This window comes from Argentina silus (assembly GCF_951799395.1).
Source record: "Argentina silus genome assembly, chromosome: X".
NCBI classification, from domain to species: domain Eukaryota; kingdom Metazoa; phylum Chordata; class Actinopteri; order Argentiniformes; family Argentinidae; genus Argentina; species Argentina silus.
Window position 1 is genome coordinate 25,943,399 of NC_139653.1, and position 26,963 is coordinate 25,970,361.

The 26,963-nt window shown below is 46.3% G+C and overlaps 1 protein-coding gene across 1 annotated transcript; it reads right to left on the reverse strand.

The window, feature by feature from the left end:
- Positions 1-653: 653 nt before the first annotated feature.
- On the reverse strand, positions 654-25,431 carry nox4 (NADPH oxidase 4). The gene is made up of 18 exons (XM_083695328.1): positions 25,216-25,431; positions 24,772-24,867; positions 23,532-23,642; positions 23,045-23,129; positions 21,802-21,899; positions 21,669-21,696; positions 20,996-21,068; positions 20,038-20,118; positions 19,688-19,847; positions 19,174-19,338; positions 18,908-18,970; positions 16,508-16,568; positions 7,101-7,176; positions 5,347-5,466; positions 5,098-5,206; positions 2,056-2,124; positions 1,380-1,480; positions 654-1,217 (listed from the first exon to the last, which is right to left on the reverse strand). Exons 1-18 carry the CDS (start codon positions 25,270-25,272, stop codon positions 1,097-1,099), a joined length of 1,674 nt encoding a protein of 557 aa, XP_083551454.1. The 5' UTR covers positions 25,273-25,431; the 3' UTR covers positions 654-1,096.
- Positions 25,432-26,963: the final 1,532 nt, after the last annotated feature.

Sequence of the window (26,963 nt, forward strand, 5' to 3'; positions counted from 1 at the left end):
GAAACACAGTCAGAAACAGAGTGGCACCCAGTTTCATGTGTCACCACAGGTGTGAGAATAGGAAAACACAAAAAACATAACAGTAACCGTGTAGTTAAAGTGTCTATTTTGACACTTAGTGTTGAGACATTAGTGTTGAGACTTAGTTTTGAGATAAATCTCCCATGTTGACGATCGACCAAGATGGTTTTTAACATTTGGTAAATAGAAAAACTATTTTAATCAGGGTTGTGCTTTGCTCTCATCAAAACAATCAAACATCCAAATGAAAATAAGAACTATGATTCAAAAACATTCAAATATATATTTAAAATGGTAAATCAATGGTATATGTATGATTTGGTAGAGTAGAAAGCAGTGATGATGTTGTGTCTTGTTGTTTTGATATGAAATATCGGAGACAGACAGATCATAAACTGTGAACACCCTGCAGAAATACTATTATAAAATAATACGCAAATAACTTTAAACAATAAACAATATAAATAATTGAAATACAAAACAATACCATCACTAAACTAAAATACTGGCACCAGGAGTAGTAGTGTTGTGTTTTTTTTTTGTTTAACTTGAAACAATTGAAGAAGAAGAAGAAGAAGAAGAAGAAGAAGAAGAATGGGTTTGGTATAGAATATCCCTCTGTACACCCCCCCCCCCCCCCCCCCCTCATATAAGTACTTCTAAATGTCTGTGAGATTCTAGTGTCCTGTCTCTACAGAGCTCAGAAGAATCTCGTTGGGGACCAAGATGAGTCAGCGTCCCCATCCTGAGGGCCAGGAGTGGGATTAGGAGTGTCCAACTCCTCAGCCCTGGCTTCCACCCTCTACTCTACAGTAGACTCACCAGCTCTGATCTTTACTCCCCTACTACCACTCCAACAGCTACCAATTCATTTCACATATCTGTCCCAGATAGAGTCTGGTGTTCAGGAGAGAACAGAGGACGTGGAGGTGAAACTACGCATGGGATTGATCTTCAGATGAGAGGAGAGTTAGGGAGCTACTCCCTGGGTTGGTTGGCTCATCTGAGGTCAGGCTTTTCTCTGAGAGTCTGAAGGGGAGGGCTTCAGCAATGCTGGAGAGAAGTAGGGCTGGTCTCAGCTAAAAGATTCTTTGTTGAACTCAAAGGTGGTTCCAGAGTTGCGGTCTGAGTTACACAGTCTGTGCAGTGTCCTGGAGATTCCTTTAGGTCCACAGCAGAATACACCCACTCGCTTACTGATAACACACACAGAATAACAACATAAGCATACACACATGCACATGCACCCATCCACACACACACACGCACTCACACACATACACAAGAACAGTCCATTAACAGATCTGTGCTGATGAACGACAGGAGATGAGGAGAGGAAGACACTTTTGACTACTCACTGCTTATTGGTCTTCCCAATCTCATCAAGCAGCAGCTTCCATCTCGGCCGTCCAATCAAGAGCCGAGAGCTGAGGGGGCGGTACTTCTCCTCAGAGATGCTCTGGAAACAGGAAATAAATATATTATACATTCAAATATTTCCGAACTCACCTTGAAATCACAATCTGGGATTTGGTCTGCTGTTCAATGGTAATTTAAATTAATGATATTTAGCCATTGATTCTCAAAGATCATGACCCAATGATCGATTGTATAGTAGAGTACACACACACACACACACACACACACACACACACACACACACACACACGCACACACACACACACATACACATGCACACACGCATACGATCACATGACCACGCACGCGCACGCGCATGCACACACACACACACACACAGTCTAACACACACACACTGTTTAACAAACACAAGAGGAGAGAAACGTCTGTTCACGTGCTCTCTTTCACTCCTTTCATATGCTCTTGCTCCTTTCACAATCCTTTTCCACCCTGCCAGAAAAATAACATGGCAAGGTGGGTGTGACAAAAGAGAGAGAGAGAATGAGAGAGGGTAGAGTGAGTGAGTGAGTGAGCGAGTGAGTAATCCAATGAGCAAGTGAGCGAATGAGCGAATGAGTGAGTGAGTGAGTGAGAGAGTGAGGCTGTGTGTCCTACCTGCAGTCCATCTGTCTGGCTGAGGAAGAGATGCAGATTCAGATAGTCTGGTCTATTCTCCTGCCACAACTATAGAGGGGAAAAGAGTGAAGCTATACAGTACAGACAATGCACTATTACCTTAATTTGACCAGAAGTAAGTTGCCTGAGAACAGACTTCTACATCCTCATTGTCAAAGAGGTAGCACTGATTTGAGTTCAGGGTAGCTAACCAGCAGATATACCATCCATCTGTAAGCATACATCCAGTCACATCAGCACATTGAGGACCCCAATTTGCTTCTACTAAAGAGTGCTGTGCAGCACTAGGTTTTAAGTGGTTATCTATCTATCTATCTATCTATCTATCTATCTATCTAACCTTTCATCTAACCTTCTCTCATCTATCTATCTAACGATCTATCATCTATCAATTCATCCATCCAACCAACCAACAAATCAGCCAACCACCCATTCATCCATCCAACCAAACCAATAAAATTATCTTTAACTTTATCCGCTACTAAAATAACTTTCAAACCATTTTTCAGCAAGCCCACAAAGTTTCTTCTGGATTTTTTCTCAGCGCTACTCCTACAACTTTTAAGCTCTTCACACCAATCCAACTTTACAATGTGCAGAGAGGTCTAACTCAGATTGATATGACTTTTGGTTTTGATACCTATTGAACTTTTTAAACTATATAAACTTGAAAGTGCACTTTTTAACATGGAGGTCTATAGGAACGAAAATATGACATTTTGAACACATTTTAGGCTATCTACACCAATTCTCCGCCCTGTCCCACCTTGACAATAGCAACACCTATGTGAGAATGCTGTTCATTGACTTCAGTTCAGCATTCAACACCATCATCCCCTCCAAACTGATCTCCAAACTCAGTCAACTGGGCATCAACCCCTCCCTCTGCAACTGGATTCTGGACTTCCTAACCAACAGGCCGCAGTCTGTTAGGCTAGATAACCACACCTCCTCAACCCTCACCCTGAACACCGGCGTTCCACAAGGCTGTGTGCTGAGCCCCCTCCTTTACTCCCTCTTCACCTACGACTGCACACCTGTACATGGCTCAAACACCATTGTTAAGTTTGCAGACGACAAACGGTGATTGGTGATTGGATCAGCAACAACAACGAGACGGCCTACAGGGAGGAGGTCCAGCACCTAACAGTGTGGTGCACCGACAACAACCTGGCTCTCAACACCAGGAAGACCAAAGAGCTCATTGTGGACTTCAGGAAGTCAAAACCTGGCACACACACCCCCATCCTCATCAACGGGACTGAGGTGGAGCGAGTCACCAGCTTCAAGTTTCTGGGTGTCCACATCTCTGAGGATCTTTCCTGGACCCTCAACACCTCTTCCCTGATCAAGAAGGCTCACCAGTGTCTCTTCTTCCTGAGGAGACTAAAGAAGGTCCATCTGTCTCCTCAGATCCTGGTGAACTTCTACTGCTGCACCATCGAGAGCATCCTCACCAACTGTGTCACAGTATGGTATGGCAACTGCTCTGCCTCTGACCGGAAAGCACTGCAGAGGGTGGTGAAAACTGCCCAACGCATCACCGGTTCCTCACTCCCCTCCATTGAGGCTGTCCAGGGCAAGCAATGCTTGCCTAAGGCACACAGCATCGTCAAGGACAGTTCTCACCCCAACCACAGACTGTTCACCCCACTCCCCTCCGGGAAGCGCTACAGGTCTCTCCGTACCCGAACCAGCAGGTTCAGAGGAAGCTTCTTCCCTGCGGCTGTCACCCTACTGAACTCCAACTCTGCACCTAGGTGACAACCTACCAACCAACCCCTACACACCCCCCCCCCCCCCCCCGACAATTGTACTACTCCTATAAACTGTACATACTGTATCTTCACTTATACACACTGCTCTTATACTATATACTACTGCTCTTCTGTACATATCTGTCTATACTGTTCATAACGCACATACCCTCATTTTTTACTAATCTTATTATGCTACTGTTAATACACTGCACATATCTGTACATATCTGTTTATACTGTTCATACTGCATTCCATAATTATTCTGCTTATTTACTCTGCTTATGTTACTGTTAATACATATACTGCTTATACTGCACTACTTATACAGCTCATATACTGCTTATACTGTTCATACTGCATTCTATATTTATTCTGCTTATAATGTTACTGTTAATACATATACTGCTTATACTGCACTACTTATACTGCTCATATACTGCACTACCTGTATATATTGTTCACATTGCACTTTTCTGCTTTTTTTGCACTTCTGGTTAGACGCTAACTGCATTTCATTGTCTCTGTACTTGTACTCTGCACAATGACAATAAAGTTGAATCTAATCTAATCTAATCTAATTCAACTGTAAAATGTACCAAAAAGTCCAAATTATCAACCCTGATAAAAGCTTTCTGATACTTATTACACTTTTCAAACTATTAAGCTTTTCGTAACTCCAAAAACTGTCACCTGGTTAACATGGAGGAATGTTGATTTAAGCCAATATTCTGTGAGCTCCTTTGTTACTGTTATGGAACTTTCAGAACTCTCTTGAACAATGTATGCAACATTGGTCATTTGATGTTTTAGGGAATACAGCGTACAGAATTACATAATGTGACAATATACACTAGGCCTACTTATATTTTGTAGAGGATGTACTGGTGGTATGAGGGATTATCCCCAACAACTGCTATGATCTGAACCATTATTATCAAATAAGTGTCTATTTTGGTAATTATTGAACATGGAACGGATAATTGTCCCTCTCGTCTTGCCAACCATCTAAACACTCCCATTTACTGCTCCACCTACGCGCAAAGTGTGTGTTCGTCGTGGCAGATGCACTGTGCAGTGACACCAAATTACCAAAACGTCTATGTACATGGTTTTAGTGGTGCACAGGGCTCTTTAACAGAAGCAAATTGGAGCCCAGAGATGTGAGAGACATTGAACAACACTAGGTGGCGATAAAACTCCAATAACACCTCTACCGAGCAAGACCAGTAGAGGGTGGCAGAGGCCCAACCCCAGGGCTCACCTTGTGGTGCAGGGCACACAGCAGCTCAGCAAACCAGTAGAAGGACTGCACCTCTCGGCACACCCACACAAAGTATAACCTTCTCAGCCTGAAACGCCTCCAGCCATCACTGAGAGAAACAGTATAGTGTGAGTGCTTGGGCCTTAAGCCCATACCAAACTACTCACACATACAGTAGAAGATAATCAACCTGCAAGGCAACAACCATTCCCCTCCCTCTGAAGACAGACAGGTCAGACAGCCACTCACAGCAGGGTGTGCAGCATGCAGGCGAATGGCGTGACTCCGATTCCACCTGCCACACATAGACTGACCTCGTAGTTAAACACCTCCTCTGATGGACTGCCAAATGGACCATCCACGTACAACCTACAGTACACAAACACACAGGGGGAGGGACAGTCACACAAACCAACCAATGAGGAGAAAGGAACAAAGGACTGACATGTCCACCAATAATGTTGGACGGTGATAAACTAGAAAATACAAATACACACAGATATACCCCCAACTCATTACATCATATCAAATCATTACCAATAAATAATGAATCCTAATCTAAGTCGTGGATGGATGCATGCACGCACATACACACTCACACACACACACACACACACACACACACACACACACACACACACACACACACACACACACACACACACACACATGACTTCCTCTGGGTCAAAAATACATCAGCAAATAATCACACTACATCCTGTGGAGCATTCTACATTTTGCATCTCATATCCCACAGAGATCTGGAGTGGATATCCCAATAAACAACCAGCATCACCAGCTGTTCAAACATTTCACTCCGGATCTCACACACACACACACACACACACACACACACACACACACACACACACACACACACACACACACACACCACACATACACACACACACACACACACACACACCACACATACACACACACCACCAGTGATGACCAGTACTGGAACCTCTTCAAAAACAGTTGTGAACACAGTGTGTGGGGTCAACCAAATGTCAGAAATTAATTTGAAATTCTGTATGAGATGCAATTACTTTATATATGGAATCTTTGGATAGGTTAAGAGTTATGCATCTAAAGGAATAGTCCAGGGAGTTCCATGTCAACACCTGGCTAGGAGAAAATAGAATTGTGGTAATGTGATCACCAGCTGGTGTAAATACACACACACATACACACACACACATACACACACACACACACACACACACACACATACACACACACACACACACACACACACACACACACACACACACACACACACATACACGCACGCACACACACACACACACACACACACACACACACACACACACACACACACACACACACACACACACACACACAATCCAAAGACATGCCATTCCATGATGTTTCATTTTACTGCTTGTGATCTGGGGTTCAAAATGTATCTCAAGCAACAGCCCAGAGCCTCCTTTTGAGAGGTGATGGTTTGTCCATGTGGTGGCGCTGTCACACACTGCAGACTCCTGGCGCCAGAATAGACCAGACACAAAGAACCAATGAGCCTCTTCATTACACACACACACACACACACACACACACATACACACACACACACACACACAATTTCTCACACACACAACTTCTCACACACAGACATAAACACTCATTGTCGCAGTGATACTCACATACACCCACACATCCACACACTCACGCACACACACGCACATCCCAGGAAGGGCGTAAGGCCAGAGGTCAAGAGATCATGACCTTTCACCTCTGTGATTCTGACCCTTCGTGGGAAATCATGTCAGCCACTTCACTGAGGTAAAAGAGACAATACAACACACACGCTCACGCGCGCACACACACACGCACACACACACACACACACACACACACACACACATCAGCAGTGTTGGCCATTGAGATTTTGTGTTTGAGCTAGCTTGCTCTTATAGTCCTATGCTATATAGTCAGACATGCACCAGGCCACGCACACAAACACTCAGACCTACTTTGGGTATCTTCTCTGTTGCACCATGGGAAGGATCTCTGACTCTGCCCCCGGCTCCAACAGCTCTGCGAAATGCTCTGAGGAGGGGAGGATAGAGTTGAGAGAGGGAATAGAGAGAAACAGAAAAATAATGAGAGAGAGAAAGACCCTTTTATCAGGAGTAAAGGGAGAGGGGTATTTTGTGACTTGGGTGGGAAGGTTACGATATGTTAATTCAGAGTAAGTTGTAAATGCAAATACATACTGTAGACTTAATAATTGAAATGCTATGAGTGAATGCTATGAAAATATAAAAACCAAATAATAGAAAACAAAAGGTAATGACAATTAAGTTACAAACCACACATATTTAATACATTAATACTATTCAGTCTACTGCTACAGAGATAACCTAAATATGTTTGGTGAGTATCACAAGCAAGAAAAAAAGTGTTGTAGATAAGACAAAATTGCTGCACGAAGGAACAATATGTTGAACACCAATGAGAGTGTTTGAGGCGATGGTTGTGGTTGCGTTTATTGGTTCATTTGAGGTTGTGTTTATTGGTTCATTTGTGGTTGTGTTTATTGGTTCATTTGTGGTTGTGTTTATTGGTTCATTTGAGGTTGTGTTTAGGCAGTATCTTATGTACAGTGCCTTCACTAAGTATTCACCCCCCTGGACTTTTTCCACATTTTGTTACAACCTGACTTTAAAATAAATTTCCACTTTGACATTATAGGATATTTTGTATAGATCAGTGACGAATTTTTTTTTTTAAATCTATTTTAAAGTCAGGTTGTAACACAACAAAATGTGGAAAAATGGGGTGAATACTTACTGAAGCCACTGTATCCTTCCTCCATGATATCATGGAAAAAAACGGAAACACTACAGAGCCAACACAAACACAGTGGGGTCAAAAACACAAAGCTTGATTAAATAACGTTGTGTGTGTGTTGTTGCAAATTTGTCAAAGAGAAGAACATGATGCTCTTCGTCAGATCTGTTAAATTGTCATGAAAAAATAATTCTAGTTCATGTTCCCACTTCAACGAAAACTTTTAAAAGAGTGGAAATGTTAAATCACGAAGTCTATCGTTGGGATAGATTTCAGATAACAATAAGACATCCTTTTATGTGAATGCATACCTAACGAGGTAAGTGCCAACAATTATGCCATTCCTATCCAACCAGTATCTTTTAAGGAGGGTTTTTTTTCAGTATATATGGTCCCAGCAGGAATCAAACTCACAACCTAAGCGTTGTTAGCGCCATGCTCTACCAACTGAGCCACAAAGGACCACTTGTGGTACCATTGTAGTTCTCACTTCTAGTTGAGGTTGATTACAGTGTGAGTTTCATGTTCTACAATTACTTTAAATATATAATATTTGTATACTTAAATATACAAATTCATGCCTTGGCCATCGTATTGTTTTTTATAACCCAGATTCTATAAAGCGCTGACGTCATATGAAAGCGCCTACGCCAGCCAGGGTAAGCGCAGAGAATATGTGAGCAATGTGGAAAACTGATAGAGACAGCTGCAACTAGTAGGCTACAGTACATTATATTAGTGTGGGGGGGACATGCAGCGTTCGGCCTGTAGAGGGAGCTACAGGACCGTGGCCGGGGTTGTGTCGGCGAGACTTTTGTTGCACACCTGCTGCGAATTAAGTCTCGCCGGCGAATGTTTAAGATGGGTGTGCTTCTGCCATTTCAGTAAGGGAGCTAAGCTGGAGAAGCAGGCGGCGAGAGCAGAGGAGAGCCGAGCCGAGCCGAGCCGAGCCGAGCCGAGCCGAGCCGAGCACAGGACCAAAGGACCAAAGGACCAAAGGAAAGACTTTGAACGAGGCTGGAAAGCCGAACCGTGCCAGCGGACCCCTTTTGAAAATAAACGGGAGAAAGTCCCTTATCACTATACTGCGTCTGCCTCTGTGTACCACCGGACATTGTTACATTGGCGCCCAACCTGGGACACAGAAAGGCTAGATGGACGCGCTAACAGCGGCAATTGCGAGGATAACGCTCGTTCTCGAGCAACAGACAACCCTGCAGCAGACCCAGCAGGCGACCCTAAAGGAGCTGACGGCGGCGAGGCTCGCGGGCGGGGCCGGCGGGCCGGCGCCGGGGACCGGAGCGGCACCAGGTCCCCCCAAGGTCCAGCTGCAGAAGATGGGGGACCTGGACGACCCAGAGGCGTTCCTCGCGGTGTTCGAGGGGACGGCGAGGATCTCGGGGTGGCCGGACCGAGAGTGGGCCTACCATCTGCTGCCCCTCCTGTCAGGGGAGGCGCAGCTCGCGGCCCACAGTTTGCCGGCGGCCGCCCAACGGGATTACCAGTCCCTGGCCCGGGCGATTCGGGACCGCCTGGGCCTGACACCGGAGGAACACCGACGCCGGTTCCGGGCCATGACCATGGAGGAGGGGTGCCGGCCCTTCGCCTTCGCCCAGCGGCTGGGGGACAGCGCATGGCGGTGGCTGGACCCCGAGAACAACTCGGCGGTGGAGGTCGGGAACCGGGTGGTATTGGAGCAGTTCCTCGCGGGGCTCCCGGCCCGCACCGCCGCCTGGGTCCAGTACCACCGCCCCCAGGACCTAAAGACCGCCGTGGGTCTGGCGGAGGACCATCTCTCCCTCCCACCGCGAGGGCCACAACGACCAACCCCGGCCCCGCGGCAAGGGGGGGGGGGGGGGGCCAACGCCCAGGAGGAGCCGGGGGAGCAGAAGGAGGGAGGCCGGCGCCCGCCCCGAGAACGAGATGGCAGGAGCGCGCCGATCCGGAACCAGCCCCGGCCCCGCAGAGAGAACCTCGAGCGACAGGGGGGGTGTGTTGGCGGTGCGGACGGCCGGGCCACGTGCAGGCCGAGTGTCGGGCGATGGACGTGGGGCAGGTCGTCCGCATCGGCGACATACCGGGCCCTCCCCCCGGACCAGGAGCGGCGTATCGTATTCCGGTAAGGATACAACGTGATACGCACCAGGCGTTCTTGGATTCGGGCTGTATGCAGTCCATGATCCAGGAGCGCCTGGTTCGGCCGGGGGCACTGTTGAAGGCATCGAGGGTGCGGGTGAGGTGTGTGCATGGGGACATTCACGAATATCCGCTGGTCGCTATCGAAATTCATTTTGAGGGGAAAAACCATAGGGTACAGGCGGCGGTTAGCCCACGCCTCACGCATCCCCTGATTCTAGGTGTGGATTGGGAGGGGTTTCCTCAAGCGGTAAAGAGGGCTACCGGGATGCGTGCACGACAGCTAGGGAGGTGTGTGGCGTGTAATGTGCTCTGTGCCGAGGCGGCGCCTCGCGACACTGCCGGGGAGCCGGAGCCGGCGGGGGCGCCTCACCCCGAGACTTCCTCGCCGAACTATCCGCTGCTAGGCGACTTCCCCCTCGAGCAGTCTCGTGATGAGACCCTCAGATCAGCCTTTGACCAAGTGATAGCAATTGATGGTACTTTGATACGGCCAGACACAGTGCGCGCCCACCCCTATTTCGCGATTATCAGCGACAGGTTATATCGAGTAAGTCGTGACTCACATAGTCAGGAGGAAGTAACCCAGTTGCTGGTTCCCCGCAGCCGCCGCGAAATGGTCTTCCAGGCGGCTCATTTCAACCCCATGGCGGGCCATCTAGGGTATGACAAAACACTGCACCGTATAATGGCTCGATTTTATTGGCCGGGGATTCGGGCAGAGGTGCGTAGGTGGTGCGCATCCTGTCGGGAATGTCAGTTAGTAAATCCCCCATTGGTCGAGAACCCATTCGACCGCATTGCGATGGATATTATCGGGCCATTTGAGCGGAGCACACAGGGTTATCGATTTGTGTTGGTCTTGATAGATTACGCCACCCGATACCCCGAGGCAATACCTCTGCGCAATATCTCTGCCAGGAGTGTAGCGCAAGCATTGTTTCAAGTCATCTCCCGCGTGGGAATCCCGAAAGAGATTCTCACCGATCAGGGCACTAATTTTATGTCACGCACCCTCAAGGAACTGTATGGCTTGCTGAACATCAAGGCGATTCGAACCAGTGTTTACCACCCGGCCACGGACGGCCTTTGTGAGCGGTTCAATCGGACCTTGAAGTCAATGATCCGGAAGTTTGTCCACGAGGATAGTCGGAATTGGCATAAATGGCTAGATCCCCTGTTGTTTGCGGTGCGGGAAATTCCCCAAGCTTCCACCGGGTTTTCCCCGTTTGAATTACTCTACGGGCGTAAGCCCCGGGGTGTCCTAGACCTGTTTAAAGAAAATTGGGAGGAAGGGTCTAGCGACAGTAAGAATGAGATCCAGTACGTCCTCGACTTGCGCACAAAGCTCCACGCCCTAGGGGCTATCTCACGTGAGCATTTGCTGCAAGCCCAGGAGCGTCAGAAACGCCTGTATGACAGGGGGGCTACCCTACGAGAGTTTACACCGGGAGACAAGGTGCTCGTACTGTTACCCACCTCCAGCACGAAATTACTCGCGAAGTGGCAAGGGCCGTTTGTGGTCACACGTCGCATGGGGGACGTGGATTATGAGGTTATACGCTCGGACCGGGGGGATAGCTTGCAGGTGTATCACGTCAATCTCCTAAAAAAATGGAACGACGTGGTCACTGTTGCTCTGGCTACGATAGTTCCAGAGAGAGAGGAGTTCGGTCCGGAAGTCCCAAAATCGAAAGCTAGCACTCCGGTCGATATTGATAACCATCTCTCTGCTAGCCAGGCCGCGGACGTTGCAGATTTGCAGCTTAAGTTCGCCGACGTGTTCTCTCCCCTGCCCGGTCGGACTACGCTCATCGACCACCATATAGAAACGCAGCCGGGTTTAACGGTGCGCACGCGTCCCTATAGGTTGCCGGTGCACAAACGAGACGTTGTGTGCCGGGAGTTGGAAGCCATGCTGGAGCTGGGTGTGGTCGAGGAGTCCCGCAGTGATTGGTGTAGCCCCATCGTGCTTGTCAACAAGCCAGATGGGACTATACGGTTCTGTGTGGATTATAGACGGGTTAATGCGGTCTCCAAGTTCGATGCATATCCGATGCCCCGGGTCGACGAGCTCTTGGACCGGCTTGGTACGGCCAGGTACTTCACGACATTGGATTGCACGAAGGGATACTGGCAGATTCCACTCTCGCCGGTGTCCCGGGAGAAAACGGCATTCTCCACTCCGCTCGGGTTATTCCAGTTCACCGTGCTCCCTTTCGGGTTGTTCGGAGCCCCAGCCACTTTTCAGCGCCTCATGGACCGTATTCTGCGGCCGCACGCCGCCTATGCTGCGGCCTACCTAGACGACATTGTCGTCCACAGTGACACCTGGCCGCAGCATGTGCGGAGGGTGGCTGCTGTTCTGCGGTCCCTGAGGCAGGCGGGGCTAACGGCCAACCCGAAAAAGTGCGTGATCGGGCGGAGGGAGATCCGGTATCTGGGGTACCACTTGGGACGGGGGGAGGTGCGACCGCAGATTGAAAAGACTGCGGCCATCGCCGCCTCTCCCCGGCCCAAGACAAAGAAGGAGGTGAGGGCCTTCCTGGGGCTGGCGGGATATTACCGCCAGTTCGTACCTGGGTTTTCAGAGCTGGCCAGTCCCTTGACGGACCTCACCCGGAAGGGGGCCCCGGATCCGGTCCAATGGTCGGGCCAGTGCCAGGGGTCGTTCGAGGCCCTTAAGGGGGCTCTTTGTGGAGAAACGGTCCTGTATGCGCCTGATTTTAACCTCCCTTTCTCCCTACAGACGGACGCGTCGGATAGAGGGCTGGGAGCAGTGCTGACCCAGCGCGTGGAGGGGGCCGACCGGCCGGTGCTGAACCTGAGCCGTAAGCTGTCGGAGAGGGAGGGCCGGTACAGCACCGTGGAGAAGGAGTGCCTGGCCATCAAGTGGGCGGTCGGCACCCTCCGCTACTACCTGCTGGGTCGCGCCTTCACCCTCTACTCCGACCATGCCCCCCTCCAGTGGCTCCACCGCATGAAGGATGTAAACGCGAGGATCACCCGGTGGTACCTCGCGTTGCAGCCCTTCAACTTTTCCGTCGTGCACAGACCGGGGGCGCAGATGGTCGTGGCAGACTTCCTCTCCCGGGCAGGGGGGGGGGAGTAGGTCGTCGGCCGTCGGGTCCCCGGCCTGTGTCGGGCGGTGGGGGTATGTGGGGGGACATGCAGCGTTCGGCCTGTAGAGGGAGCTACAGGACCGTGGCCGGGGTTGTGTCGGCGAGACTTTTGTTGCACACCTGCTGCGAATTAAGTCTCGCCGGCGAATGTTTAAGATGGGTGTGCTTCTGCCATTTCAGTAAGGGAGCTAAGCTGGAGAAGCAGGCGGCGAGAGCAGAGGAGAGCCGAGCCGAGCCGAGCACAGGACCAAAGGACCAAAGGAAAGACTTTGAACAAGGCTGGAAAGCCGAACCGTGCCAGCGGACCCCTTTTGAAAATAAACGGGAGAAAGTCCCTTATCACTATACTGCGTCTGCCTCTGTGTACCACCGGACATTGTTACAATTAGAATCAATGAAAGAGAAGGGAATTAATTAGTCTGTCTGCCACACATTGAAAACCACAAATGGCTTAAAATGGTTAATATAAACCGTGAAGTGTATCAGTTAAGGTCAAAAGGTTTGACATATATGCCATATAAAATATTTGTTATGTCCCAATACCATGACATTGGGTTTATAATGTAATATACAAAACAACAATTGACACAGTAATCCATACTATTCAATTTAAACTCTTAAAAAAATAATGCTCAATTTATGGGGCATTGAACAGTCAGCTTTGTGCAGATTCTGCTATGAGGAAATAGAATCCATAGATTATCATATCATATTTTGGTAATGTCCAGTGGTGGCTCACTTTTGAATTTAGGTCCAAGAATTGTTGTTAAGGCATAATATCCGTGTGCAGATAGACCTGCGATCTATATTGTTGGCGGATCTGAGAGACAAGGCCCATTCATTGGGAAATATGATTTTACCTTCAGGTAAAATATACATTTTCAGGAAAATTATGACTGAATTTACACAAATGGAGAGGTTTAATGCCTACGTGAAATACCACAGTAGAATAGAGAGATGTATTGCGAGGGGAAATAGTAAAATGGTTATATACTGTGAAAGGTGGATCCATGGAAATCGGAAGGTTGGAATTAGATATGGAATGGATAGTAGATTGGCCGATTCACTTGTGAACCCAATACAGACAGATGGGAATTTGTAAGTGTCTGTATGTGTATATGTGTATATGTGTATATGTGTATGTTAATTCTGCGATGATGAAAGTATGATTGTCATGTCATGATAGAAAATTACAACTTTGTGATGATGAACAGAGTTGTCCAACTAAAATAAAAAATGTAATATTTCTAACGACGTGCACTGGACAGCTTCAGAATATAAAGTGATAGGCAGATTATCAGGTTCATAACCAGGCTTAGAACTGAGAGATGTTTTTATGAGCAGACATTGACTGATATAATAATCTTGTCAATCAAAGGCTGATGGAAGCTATTTAAGACCTTGCTTGAGGCCATTGGCAAAATCAAGTATATTTGGACCATTAAACTGTGGATTACTTTGCATGATGATAATGGATTATCACCCGTACACATCTGAAGGTAGGGTAAGGCTTCATACAATATGTGTGCAACTTTTTTTTTACCGTTCTCTTGCGATCGATGCATTGGATTGATCAAACACTCATCACTGTACAATAGGCTCTCTGAAGATATGGGTATAAGCTGTAACTATGTAACTATTACTGTTCTATCGTGATTGATGATTGGTTCAATCTAATGCGCACCTATAGGCCTATAGCTATTGTTTCATCAAATAAATATAAAATCATTAGGCTACAGTCGATTTATAACTAAGCTTCTGTAGCAAAAATAGGCTATTACTTTACTTGGAAATGGTGGTATTTGGGCAATTTACTTTTAGACATCACAGCTTCAGACCAGAAAAAGAATACATTATTATTATATAATAATTGTTGTTATGAATAAATAATTATTCAGAACAAGGCTTGATAGAAGGAGGGATGCTGTCATGAGAGGAGTTGAGATCAACAATCGTGGCTAGTGATGGAAGATATTATAGAAGGTCTATTTGGCTATTTAAAAATCTGTGATGTTTGGACCATATTTTCTGTGGGATGCTAATTTACTTTGAATGATATCATGTCGACTATCAATGTACACATCAAACAGTATTCATTAATTTCTTAAATCATTACAATTTGAGTCAACTTCGTTGATGAAATAACATGACATATCGTGGCCACATTTAAACCACTCACTTGGAATATTTTAACAGCTAGGCAGATTAGGAGCCTCTCATAAATAACAGGAAAAAAAGACTTGCACAGAATCAGAATAAATTACACTATGGGTATCCAATAGGGCAATGATTTAATGTCACAACAAATTAAATAGCCTACGATCAATAATGATGTTGTTGTTAAGGTCACGCCTACTGCAATTTATCTACTGTAGATGTGCTTTAGCCTTGGTTCTACAGCGAGTTTTGTTATATCAGCTGAATAATGTGCGGTGTCTGTTTCGCTCTGTTGCTGGCATGGCTTGCTGACTGAGGGCTGAGACGCGTTCTTGTATGGTTCTCATCTTGGTGACCCAGTGTGCTCAGTCGGCATAGACCTGCCCAGGGGCTGTCTTTGGCTTACGTGTTCTTCTCGCTTTGTTCTAGAAAAGAGCGAATACTGAGCATATTCTGTGGACTGACAGACCAAAATGGCGACGAGGAAGTATGCATTTGTTGGCAGATTAACGACCAGAGCTGCTACTATTGAAATTAATCGGGTGACGTCAGACTTCAATGTGTCCATTCTTTTACAGTCATTGATTTTGGTCCTTTGCTTGACCAGAGATCTAGAGCAACCTGTTGCTGACTAGTAAAGAGGGAAAACGCCAGCAGACAGTCATGGGGACTACTCTTGCACGAGCACTGTGGGAACCATTTTAGCCCTCCAGTTATGGCAGGCACCGGAACACACATGCACACGCATACTGTACACGCACATACACACAGACACGCACTGACACACACACACACACACACACACACACACACGCTCCCACATACACACATGCACACACTGCAGCCATGTTTGCCCTCTGGCCACAGAAGCCTCTGGAAATGATTTCTCCAAAGAGGATGTGAAGAGGGGAGCAGATATCCCCTACCCCCACTCTCCCAATTGTGAGATCATACAGACTGTCCCTTGAGCACATCCACTGTGTGTGTGTGTGTGTGTGTGTGTGTGTGTGTGTGTGTGTGTGTGTGTGTGTGTGTGTCTGTGTGTGTGTGTGTGTGTGTGTGTGTGTGTGTGTGTGTGTGTGTGTGTGTGTGTGTGTGTGTGTGTGTGTGTGTCTGTGTGTCTGTGTGTTTGTGTGAAGAGAGAGAACGTGATAGACTGTGGGTGTACTCACCAGTCCAGTCTCCCACGACTCGGAGGTGGATGCCAAATGTCTCTTTCTTCTCTGTGGGACACTGCAAGCAAGAGCACACACAATGAGTCACACACACACAGCCTTCCTGTTGGCAGACAGTGTTACTGCCCTCAGGGGTCTGTCTGCTCTCTGTCAGTGATTCTGTACTCTCCTCCAACCCCACATAAAACACCGGGTCGAGGCATGCACAGTGTGTGTGTGTGTGTGTGTGTGTGTGTGTGTGTGTGTGTGTGTGTGTGTGTGTGTGTGTGTGTGTGTGTGTGTGTGTGTGTGTGTGTGTGTGTGTGTGTGTGTGTGTGTGTGTGTACATGTTAAGAGAATGTAAATGGGGTTTACCCGAACTAAGGTCTACTTGGTTATGCCAAAACAAGAATGTATCTTGACCACATAATATCACAATAATGTGTGTGCGTGCGAGCATGCGTGTATTGTGTCATGTTTGAGGAGTGTATGGGAGAGTTATAGAAACTCTTCATCTCTACTAAAGCTCCTGCCCAGGAAACAATCAACCAATCAGAAATGAACTTCATTCTCAAACTGATGTCACTTTAACTCATTGTGTTCTTCATTCTTGAGGGATCCCCAGTTGGTGTAGAAGAGACCAGGGACAAATGTAACAGGGGTCAATTGTAACACCCAGCTTTTCTTCAATCAGAAACAATTAGAGAGATGAAACTCACTCAGTACATGCACAGTTTACTCCCTGCATGAAAACATTCAGTCAAATATCTCAACATCTGCAGGTTTTATTGGGAAAAGCAGTTTTTGAGGGGTGTTACCAAACCAACTAACCAGCCTAGAGGTATCTCTACTCTCGTCTAGTCTAGGGATGCTAGGCTTTCTTAAATGTTCTGCAACTAGTCTGGATGTGTGTATTAACATGAGAAGTTGGGTGTTGGATGTGATGTGACCTGGGGTGGATATTGGCTACTTACCAGGATGCAGGGCAAACTCCGACGAGACTCCGCAATCGGCCAGCCCAAGCGGACGATGATTGTTCACAGGGTGACATACGATAATCCATAACACGCAAAAGAATCCCAAAGAATATGTCCAACTTAAGATACGATAAGAAATCCTGATTTCCCAGAAGGATCGGGCCAACACGTGGTCAGTAGTGGCGTTCACACCAACCTCTCCCTGGCTCACAGCCCACCAACATCTTAACCATTTTGTCATCGCCACTTCCACCCCGGCTCCTGGCCTCAACTGCCCACTTCCCCAGGTGTGGAGTGTGAAATGCGATAATGTACTGTCTAAACTTTAAATGTAACTTTTTTTGATCTACAGTATTTTTCTTCTGCTGTCTGAAGGTTTATCTATGAATCCTAACTTGTATCATTATGATTACTGTTCTGGTGGCTACAAATTGACATGATTGACATTTGTGCAAATTGTTGCCAGCTACTGTAGCTATCACATACAGTTTGTCATGGCTCCTAGGGTTGGGGGCAAATATAACACATTGTTACAATTACCTGGGGGCAATTGTAACATAGTGTTGGGCAAGTCCTGGGCACATGAGAACTGCACAGATGGGAGTGACCACTACATTTGCGTTATTTTAAACTAGAGGCTTTAGCCTACTGTTATGTAGCCTATCTGTTCATGGGGTCTAGTTAAGATGTAATTTTGTGTTTTGTTGCTAAATTAAACAGGATTTTGCAATTCTGTGATCACATAATTCAATGCAAAATCAACTATTCCTTGCATATTTTGCAAGGGCTTGTAATTTTGACCAATTACCATACTGTTGTCAATTTAAATGTTTTTAAAGCATATCAAATTGCCTCAGCAAAATCAAGCATTTTTAGCAGGAGATATCACAAAAAAACATCACGAAAACCTGGAGGGGCTGTTTAAAGGTGTTAATGGAGGATCAATGTGTGTCTATTTCATCTTACGCATTTTCTTTGGAGTTCAGTGAGTTTATTTTTAGTTTTTTTTAAGGTGTTACATTTGTCCCTGCCTACTGTTACAATTGCCCCTGCTCATGGGGGCAAATGTAACATCAGACTTTTTGGATTCAAATCAATACTGTGATCCAAGTGTCCTCTTTAGAGACCTATACATTTATGAATGATTAGTACACAGATGTAGGTTTCTGATATAAAAAAAATGACTGGTCTAGGTTTAGTAAAATGTAACATTGCAAAAAATTTTACAATTGCCCCCGGTCTCCCCTACATGTTTTTCAGCACAGCTATAACACTCCTGAATCAAGTGAGTTAGAACTGTGTTAGAGCTGGACTGGGAAAAAGAGTAACACACACACACACACACACACACACACACACACACACACACACACACATACACACACACACACTACAGCAAAACGTATCTGTTCAATTAAGGAAAAAATTCGGGAACACATACCGCAGTGAGTGTGAAGGGGTGGTTCTCAAATGATGAAACACTTGGACAGTTTAGCACAATGTACTGAAAGAGAGAGGGGGGGGGGTGTAAGAGAGAGAGAGAGAGAGTAAGGGGGGGGGGGGGACAACAGGGTTGTGATTCAAAACGTTTAAGTGGACTTTTTGGGGGGTGGACTTTCTTTACCTCACTCCACACAACATCAACAAACTGTTGTCATTGTACTGTAGGAGCCTGTGGTTTCCCTGGTTTTTCTACCTGTCACTCACCTGTCCTGGGTGGGCTTTAAAGTCCCTCTTCAGCATGCGCACCTCGATGACATCACATGGGTGTCTGATGACAGTTACTATGGTAACAGGGGCGCTGCTCCGGATGTAGCGGTACAGCCTCTCAGCGCAGTACAGACACAGAGGCCCAGACACCCACAACCAGGTCTGTTACAAACACCCACTATATTATTCACATTTTACAGATCCACACATATGCACACACCCACTGACTATTCACAGCCCCAATAAAGCCCAGAGAGCCAAATCCTGGGAGGGTTATGAAGTGATTCTGGTGCTTAACGAGCATGTGCACACAGAGAGGCCTTCACGTGCCAAGAGTATGCCCCCTCCCTAACACTCGCCAATCCTCCCCTACATCCCTAATAAACCAGAACAACTCCCTCCAACATCTCCACAGAGCCTCAAACACACACACACACACACACACACACACACACACACACACACACACACACACACACACACACACACACACACACACACACACACACACCTGGGGGTAGTGGGGTTGGAACCGAGCCTCCTCTCTGCAGCTCTTCTCAGCCTGTTCCCCCTGTTCTAGCTCCTCCCCCTGCAACTTTAGGCTTGTCTGATTGGCACTGAGGCAGCCAGGGGGGTGGGCATCCACGTTGATCTGGTACTTCAGAGCTCCACTATTGGAGGAGAGAGAGAAAGAGGAGGACGTTCACATGCTGACAGTACAAATCTGTTACGACTGAGTGGGCAGGTTCTAAGTCACTGTGCTCACAAACACGCATACATTCACACACACACAGACACACACAGACACACACACACACACACTAAATGTCATTCAAATCAGCCCCTGTACCCCACACCTACCCGACCACATGCACCATGAGCACGATGTAGAAGACTATGAAGAGGTTGTGGGTGTACCAGAAGATCTCATAGTTGGACACCCTGGAACAACACAATACACACACAAACAATATAGGCACATGAGCAGGACACAAAAACAAATCTATGGGCAATACAGTTTGGGCTATACAGAACAATAGATGGAGAGCGAGAGGGATAGAGTTACAAGAAGGGCAGTCAGTCAGAGAGAGAGCAGCAGGGAAACAGAAAGAGATACATAAGACAGGCATACAAAGAGAGAGTCAGTCAGAGAGAGAGCAGCAGGGAAACAGAAAGAGATACATAAGACAGGCATACAAAGAGAGAGGGGATGTCTGGATGATATCTCCTCAGGCTAAGAGGGAGTCAGTTACAGGCTAGCAGAGGTCCCTAGTAGGGGGGACATTAGCGACAACAACCCCCAATAAACACCACAAACACCAAACAAGACTAAAGCCATAGCCCCCCTAAAACACTCTGAACACACACACTCTAAATGTCATGAAAACCCTCAACTACGAACCACAACCCGTTAAGCTCCCTCCCAGATCTGAGGCTTCTGAGGACATCTCTCAGATCTTGAGTTAAATTACAGCAGGCAACACAGAAGACACCACAAATCAGGACCCTCCCTGCCCCCCTGACCTCAGTAATGACAGAGCTGTGTCTGAGCATTCGACCACTATTTACACATCTCCTTATCGTCTCCATCTCAGAGAGCTCCTCAAAGCTCCACACACAGAGATGAGGAGAGTAGAGTAGAGTAGAGTAGAGTAGAGTAGAGTAGAGTAGAGTAGAGTAGAGTAGAGTAGAGTAAAGTGGAGAGGAGAGGAGAGGAGAGGAGAGGAGAGGAGAGGAGAGGAGAGGAGAGGAGAGGAGAGGAGGGGAGTATATGATGATGATGATGATGATGAAGATGATGATGAGAAGCAAAGCCTACCGTATGCAATAGGACGACGCTGTGAACATCAGGAAGAGGATAAGGACCAGTAGGACGCCAGTAATCCCAGGGACTACAGCAGATCAACCAATCAAAGAGCAGAGAGGAATTTTCAGTGTAACATGGTGACGATGTCAGTGCTATCACATTATGTGCATACTGTTCAATGTATCAGTTAACAGACAGACAACACAGTATGATGAGTTTAAGAAGTTAGAAACATCCCCAAGCTTCATCCCGCATTATGTTTGCAGAGCTGAAGGGGTCATATAGCAGTTGGAGGGCTGGTGGACAATTTAGTTTAAACTGAGCTTTACGTTTGTTTATTTGTATGGCAATAAAGGAATGAGATCACATGATAAATATTGTTTCAAACTATGTGGGACTAGACCCTCAAGAATTGGGCAAGACATTGTGTGTGTGTGTGTGTGTGTGTGTGTGTGTGTGTGTGTGTGTGTGTGTGTGTGTGTGTGTGTGTGTGTGTGTGCGCATGTTTGGTTTCATGTGTTTTACTTCCTTTCTACTTGACATAGAGCCATCCTAATACCTTGGATACCCATTTGAAAATATACCAAACACAAAGACACACAAACACACACACTCACACACACACACACACACACACACACACACACACACACAAAAAAATACTCACACACAGTGAAAAACTCACCTGTTGTTAGGATGATGACTCGGGGGTCCTGAGGAAGAAAGGAGAGCAGGTTAGCACATGCATTGTACCCTTTCAGTATATGTGTGCTTGTAACAGAATGTAACCGAACAGTTTGTGTTTGCTTGTGACTTACCTCTCCCCTATAGCGGGCAACGTTGAGAGATGAAAAGTCTTCTGAGTATCTGACACTGAAGTTGACTACGTTAGCCAGGTGAGCAGAGACATGCACAACTAGAGAGCAAAAAAGAGAGATGTATATACCTGAACAAAACACATAAACACACACATTCACTTCTCTTTATCTTCAGTATAAACTCAGCAAAACATCGTCCTTACACACACATCATGACATAAATATGCAGCTCCTCAAGAGCTGATACAGATGTGTGCGTGTGTGTGTGTGTGTGTGTGTGTGTGTGTGTGTGTGTGTGTGTGTGTGTGTGTGTGTGTTGTGTGTGTGAGAGTGGGGCTGGGGGGGGGGGGTATTATGAGACAAAGGAGTCCTCTCTCCTTACCCTTATGGCTCATTCCCTCTCCCTTCCTATTTTGCTCACTGTCCTATCAATGTCGCACAACACACCCTTCTCTCTCTCCCTCTCTCTCTCCCTCCCTCATACCTCTCTCTCCATTGTTCTGTGTGTGTAATTGGTTGTCTCATAACTTAGGAACTCTGCAATTAGAACATTACAACTACAGCCAGGAAATGGCCTGGGGGAGGGAAGAGGGGATGGGCTGTGGATTAGAGGTGATGTGGGGAAGAAAGATGGGAAGGGGGTGACTCACTCCTGCTATCTTGAAGTTTTGGGTCTTAAAGTGCTGATCAGTTTTTAATGAGTATAAATAAAGGGGTGGGGGAAAGGATAGTAGAAAGAAAAGGAAATTGGGAGAAGAGAGGGTACAGGGGAGAGAGAGGAGGAAAAGAAGAGGAGGAGAGCAATGGATGAGGAAAATGAGAGAGGGGGGAAAGGCAAGACAGAGGGGAAGAGGAGCTCCCATGATGTCATAGGAGGAGAATCAGACACACACACACACACACACACACACACCCCTGCCAGCTGGTGATTTATCACATGCTGGTACTCCAGGAATGTAGAACCAGCCTAGGTCAATTTGTCCATACCATCCCCCAACACACGCACATACACACGCACACGCACACGCACACGCACACGCACACGCACACGCACACACACACACACACACACACATACACACACACACAGTGCTCATATATCCGTGAAAACACCCACTCATAAATCCCAATTTTGCTACATTTGATCTAACAGCCTAAAAGACCTCATCCATGAAGAATGTGCATACAAATGTATACTCAAACATGCACACATAGAGAACAGTGTATACACACACATACTTACCAGAGAAGACACAAATGGCCACTCCGCACGCCACATGGAAGGTTTTACTCTTGTCCAGCAACCTGCGCGCCTTTCTGCTTGTCACCTGGAGGAGTGTGAGTGTGTGTGTGTGTGTGTGTGTGTGTGTGTGTGTGTGTGTGTGTGTGTGTGTGTGTGTGTGTGTGTGTGTGTGTGTGTGTGTGTGTGTGTGTGTGTGTGTGTGTGTGTGTGTCGGTGTGTCGGTGTGTCGGTGTGTGTGGGTGGGTGGGTGTGTAGTCAGAGACAGACAGTGTCAGACTAAAGCCCTTTGACCTGCTTCAAACCTGACCCCATCTCTCTCATATTGAGACCCAGACCATATACATACCCTTATTACCAAGTCCTCTCCCTCTTTCCATACATTTCCCTCTCTCCCCCTCCACTCCCATATCTCTCTCCCTCCCCCCTTCCCTCTCTCCCCCTCCACTCCCATATCTCTCTCCCTCCCCCCTTCCCTCTCTCCCCATACCTTGTGTGTTCCTCTGAGGTATGTGAGTAGAGAGCGACACATGGGTAGCAGCACCAGACTGCAGTTCAAGTTCAGCACTGACGCAGATGCCCGGCTGATACACAGCCCTAGCTGAAGAAGAAAAAACACACACAAACACAGACACACACGTTCACAGTCGGAGACACACAGAGTCAGAAAAAGTGGTGCACAAACACACATAGGGAGAACAGAGAGACACAGATTCACAGAGACAACACACACACACACGCATGCAGGTTAGAAAATTGATCTCAAACATAAAAGATAGTCTCCTCCTCTATCAACACTAAAGGATTAAAACCACCCCCTATTTTTTTTTTTTTTTTTTTTACAAACAAACACACTCAAAAACCTCCCTCTACATATTGTGTCATACAGAAGCAGAAAAACCACAATACAAAGAAGATACTATCATAGGTTGTGTACATCCGCCCCCCCCCTCCACACACACACACATTACCCAGGCATTCATTCACAACCAGCATGCCCACACTTGCCCCCTCTCCAATCTCTCAGAGTATGGGGAGTGTATGAAGGGCTCACACATATTTCATACATAAGGCATGACAGCGGCCTGTGTAGAAATCACTGCACTTTAGATGTAACTTCCACCACTGTTCCACCACATAGTCTGTTGTCTGGCATTGAATGTAGTGGAAGTGTTGAGCAACACTGTTCAAAGCAAAGGCCAACATAATAATAATAAAAAATAATTTAACTGGCATTAGTGTTATTTCACCAGACAAGGAGCTGTTTTAGTGGCACAAACCTTGCGACCAACAACAACACACATACACGCACAAAACCAACTTGTGACAACAATTACAGTGCTGCTCACATGCCCGAGCATGGCATTCCAGATCATCAACTCTTAGGTTTATTCGCAGTTCATCATCTGTACTGACATAGAACCCTGACCCTGAAAAATGGTTTATACCTCCACAATGCTTTAATGCTCCCAAAGTTACAAACAACTCACCATCTACAGAGCTACAGTATAGGCTTACAGTAAAACTTTGGGAGCATGTAAATAGTGTGCAGGTATTCTCTCTTTTCATACCCTGGCCTGCAGATAAGAAATCTCTGGGATGGTTGATCTTTGACACAGACCTAGGATCAGCTTACCCACCCAAAGTTCAAGCTAGGTGGAAATACACAACACTGAGGTCAGTGTCTACGGGTAATTCCAACTAAAGAAAATGAAGCCTTGCAGACCTACCCCAAGCATCTTATGGAGATAGTGGTACTGTTGCCCACTGGAGTACAACAGAAACGTCCTCAGGAACAGCCAGGTGTTTGCTCCAAGCCATAGAACCTACCATACACACACACACACACACACACACACACGCGCGCGCGCGCGCACACACACACACACGCACGCACACGCACGCACACGCACACGCACACACACACACACACACACACACACACACACACACACACATAAGAGCAGATATGAATGACATCAAACTGTCAGTCCTCTGTCACGGTTCATCAACCATAAAAAATGTGGTCGACATCAGCCTTCTTTTTGTAAACTGCTTAAAAGTGTTGTAACAGTTGACATACAGTTACAAATGTTGCACTACCAAATCCGCAGTAGTAACACTGTAATGGCAGTGTAAATTGTCTCAACAGATAAGCATATAAATATTCTAACCAGAACCAAGTGCTTTCCTCCTTCGTTTGCGACCCAACTCCGCACAGACAGAGCCATGATGCCGCGGCCAGCTGCCAAGTTTTCGGTTCGGTTGTTTGGAGAGAATCTCTTTTGTTTAATTCGGAATCTCCTCCTCTCCGTGCTTCTACCAACGCCAACCCTCTTCACTCCCGTTAAACCGGCATTATGATCACTCTTTTGGGCATTTCTGGCCCGGTCTCACCAGCCTGGAGTTTAAGAACTCCGGCAAACCGGCCGATTATACACTCACTCACTCACTCACTCACTCACTCTCTCTCTCTCTCTCTCTCTCTCTCTCTCTCTCTCTCTCTCTCTCTCTCTCTCTCTCTCTCTCTCTCTCTCTCTCTCTCTCTCTCTCTCTCTCTCGCTCTGTCTCTCTCTCTCTGTGTCTCTCTCTCTTTTCCATGGTCCTCCGATCCTATGTGATTTGAGCGGGCAAGGGCCTTATTACAAATCTGTTGTTGATTTGATTTGATAAATGTTATATATATAGTAATTGCTAAGCGTGAATATGGTGATATTGATGTCATCTAGCCCCATATGTAACTATAGGCTTATATATACATGTAAACTAATATACTCTAAGCTAGATGTCATCTGTACATTTTGGACGTATGCATATAACTCAGTACTCCATATACATGTTTTGTACAGCCACTTTATTGCTTTTATTAAGATTCTGGTGTAGTTGAAGAATTCTGGCTGAAGAATTAATCTCCGAATTATCTTCAGAAGGGTATACAGCAAGCAACAAGCAACAAGCAATTCAGGCTAATAGCGACGCTGTGTGCCTGTTTGTGGCTCCTGCAACCCCTTTTATGAGGGGTGGAGTCAGGCGAGGGAGGAGCTAGCTTTTTGAATGTATTAAATATGGACGTTCAGATGCATAGTCACGTCATGTACGCGGCGTCGGCCGCGGATTTAAATTGTGTATGAAAAGTGGTTTGTCAGTACAGTGGAGTTTGATAACTTTATTTAGTTGGCTGCTCTACACGACATTGCCTGGGCTATGGGCCGGTTTCACATACAAGACTTAAGCCTAGTAATTGACATTTACATTTATGGCATTACGCCTTTATCCAACGCGACTTACAACAAATACATTTGTTTTAGTAAGTGAATCATCTATCCATCAGTCATCATAAGAACAAGTAATCAATGCCCGGACCAGGCGCCATTGGCAGTCACAATGCTAGAAGAAGGAACAATTACTTTGTTTATTATTATTATTATTATTATTATTATTATTATTATTATTATTATTATTATTATTAATAATTTATTTTAACAGGAGAGAAACTTTACAGGGGGGTAGTAGGGATGAAGAGGTCTTTAGGAGGGACCGTTAAGACCGTTAAGCCTGAAGAGATGGGTCTTCAATCTACGCAAGGACAGTGTTTTTTTTCCACTGAGGATGCTTTTTAGTCTACGCTTAAGTCTACTAGGCTTTAAGCCTTTTCTGTGAAACCGGCCCTATATTTCTTAACCCAAACAAAAACAGGTAACAAGCGTAGATGAGCTTGTTTTGTATTTAGTAAAGAGGCGTCAAATGTGGATATTGCACCTAAGTGCAGTTGTAGCTGCAGTTAGAAAAGGACTGTCTTTTGTGGTAGCCGGGTGTCGGCCAGTACAAAATGCTCAGACAGTAGATCATGTTCCTTATACTTTGATGCAACATGAAAGTCCAAGGCAGATCAATCAGAACAGTGTGGAGGAAACGTGAATTT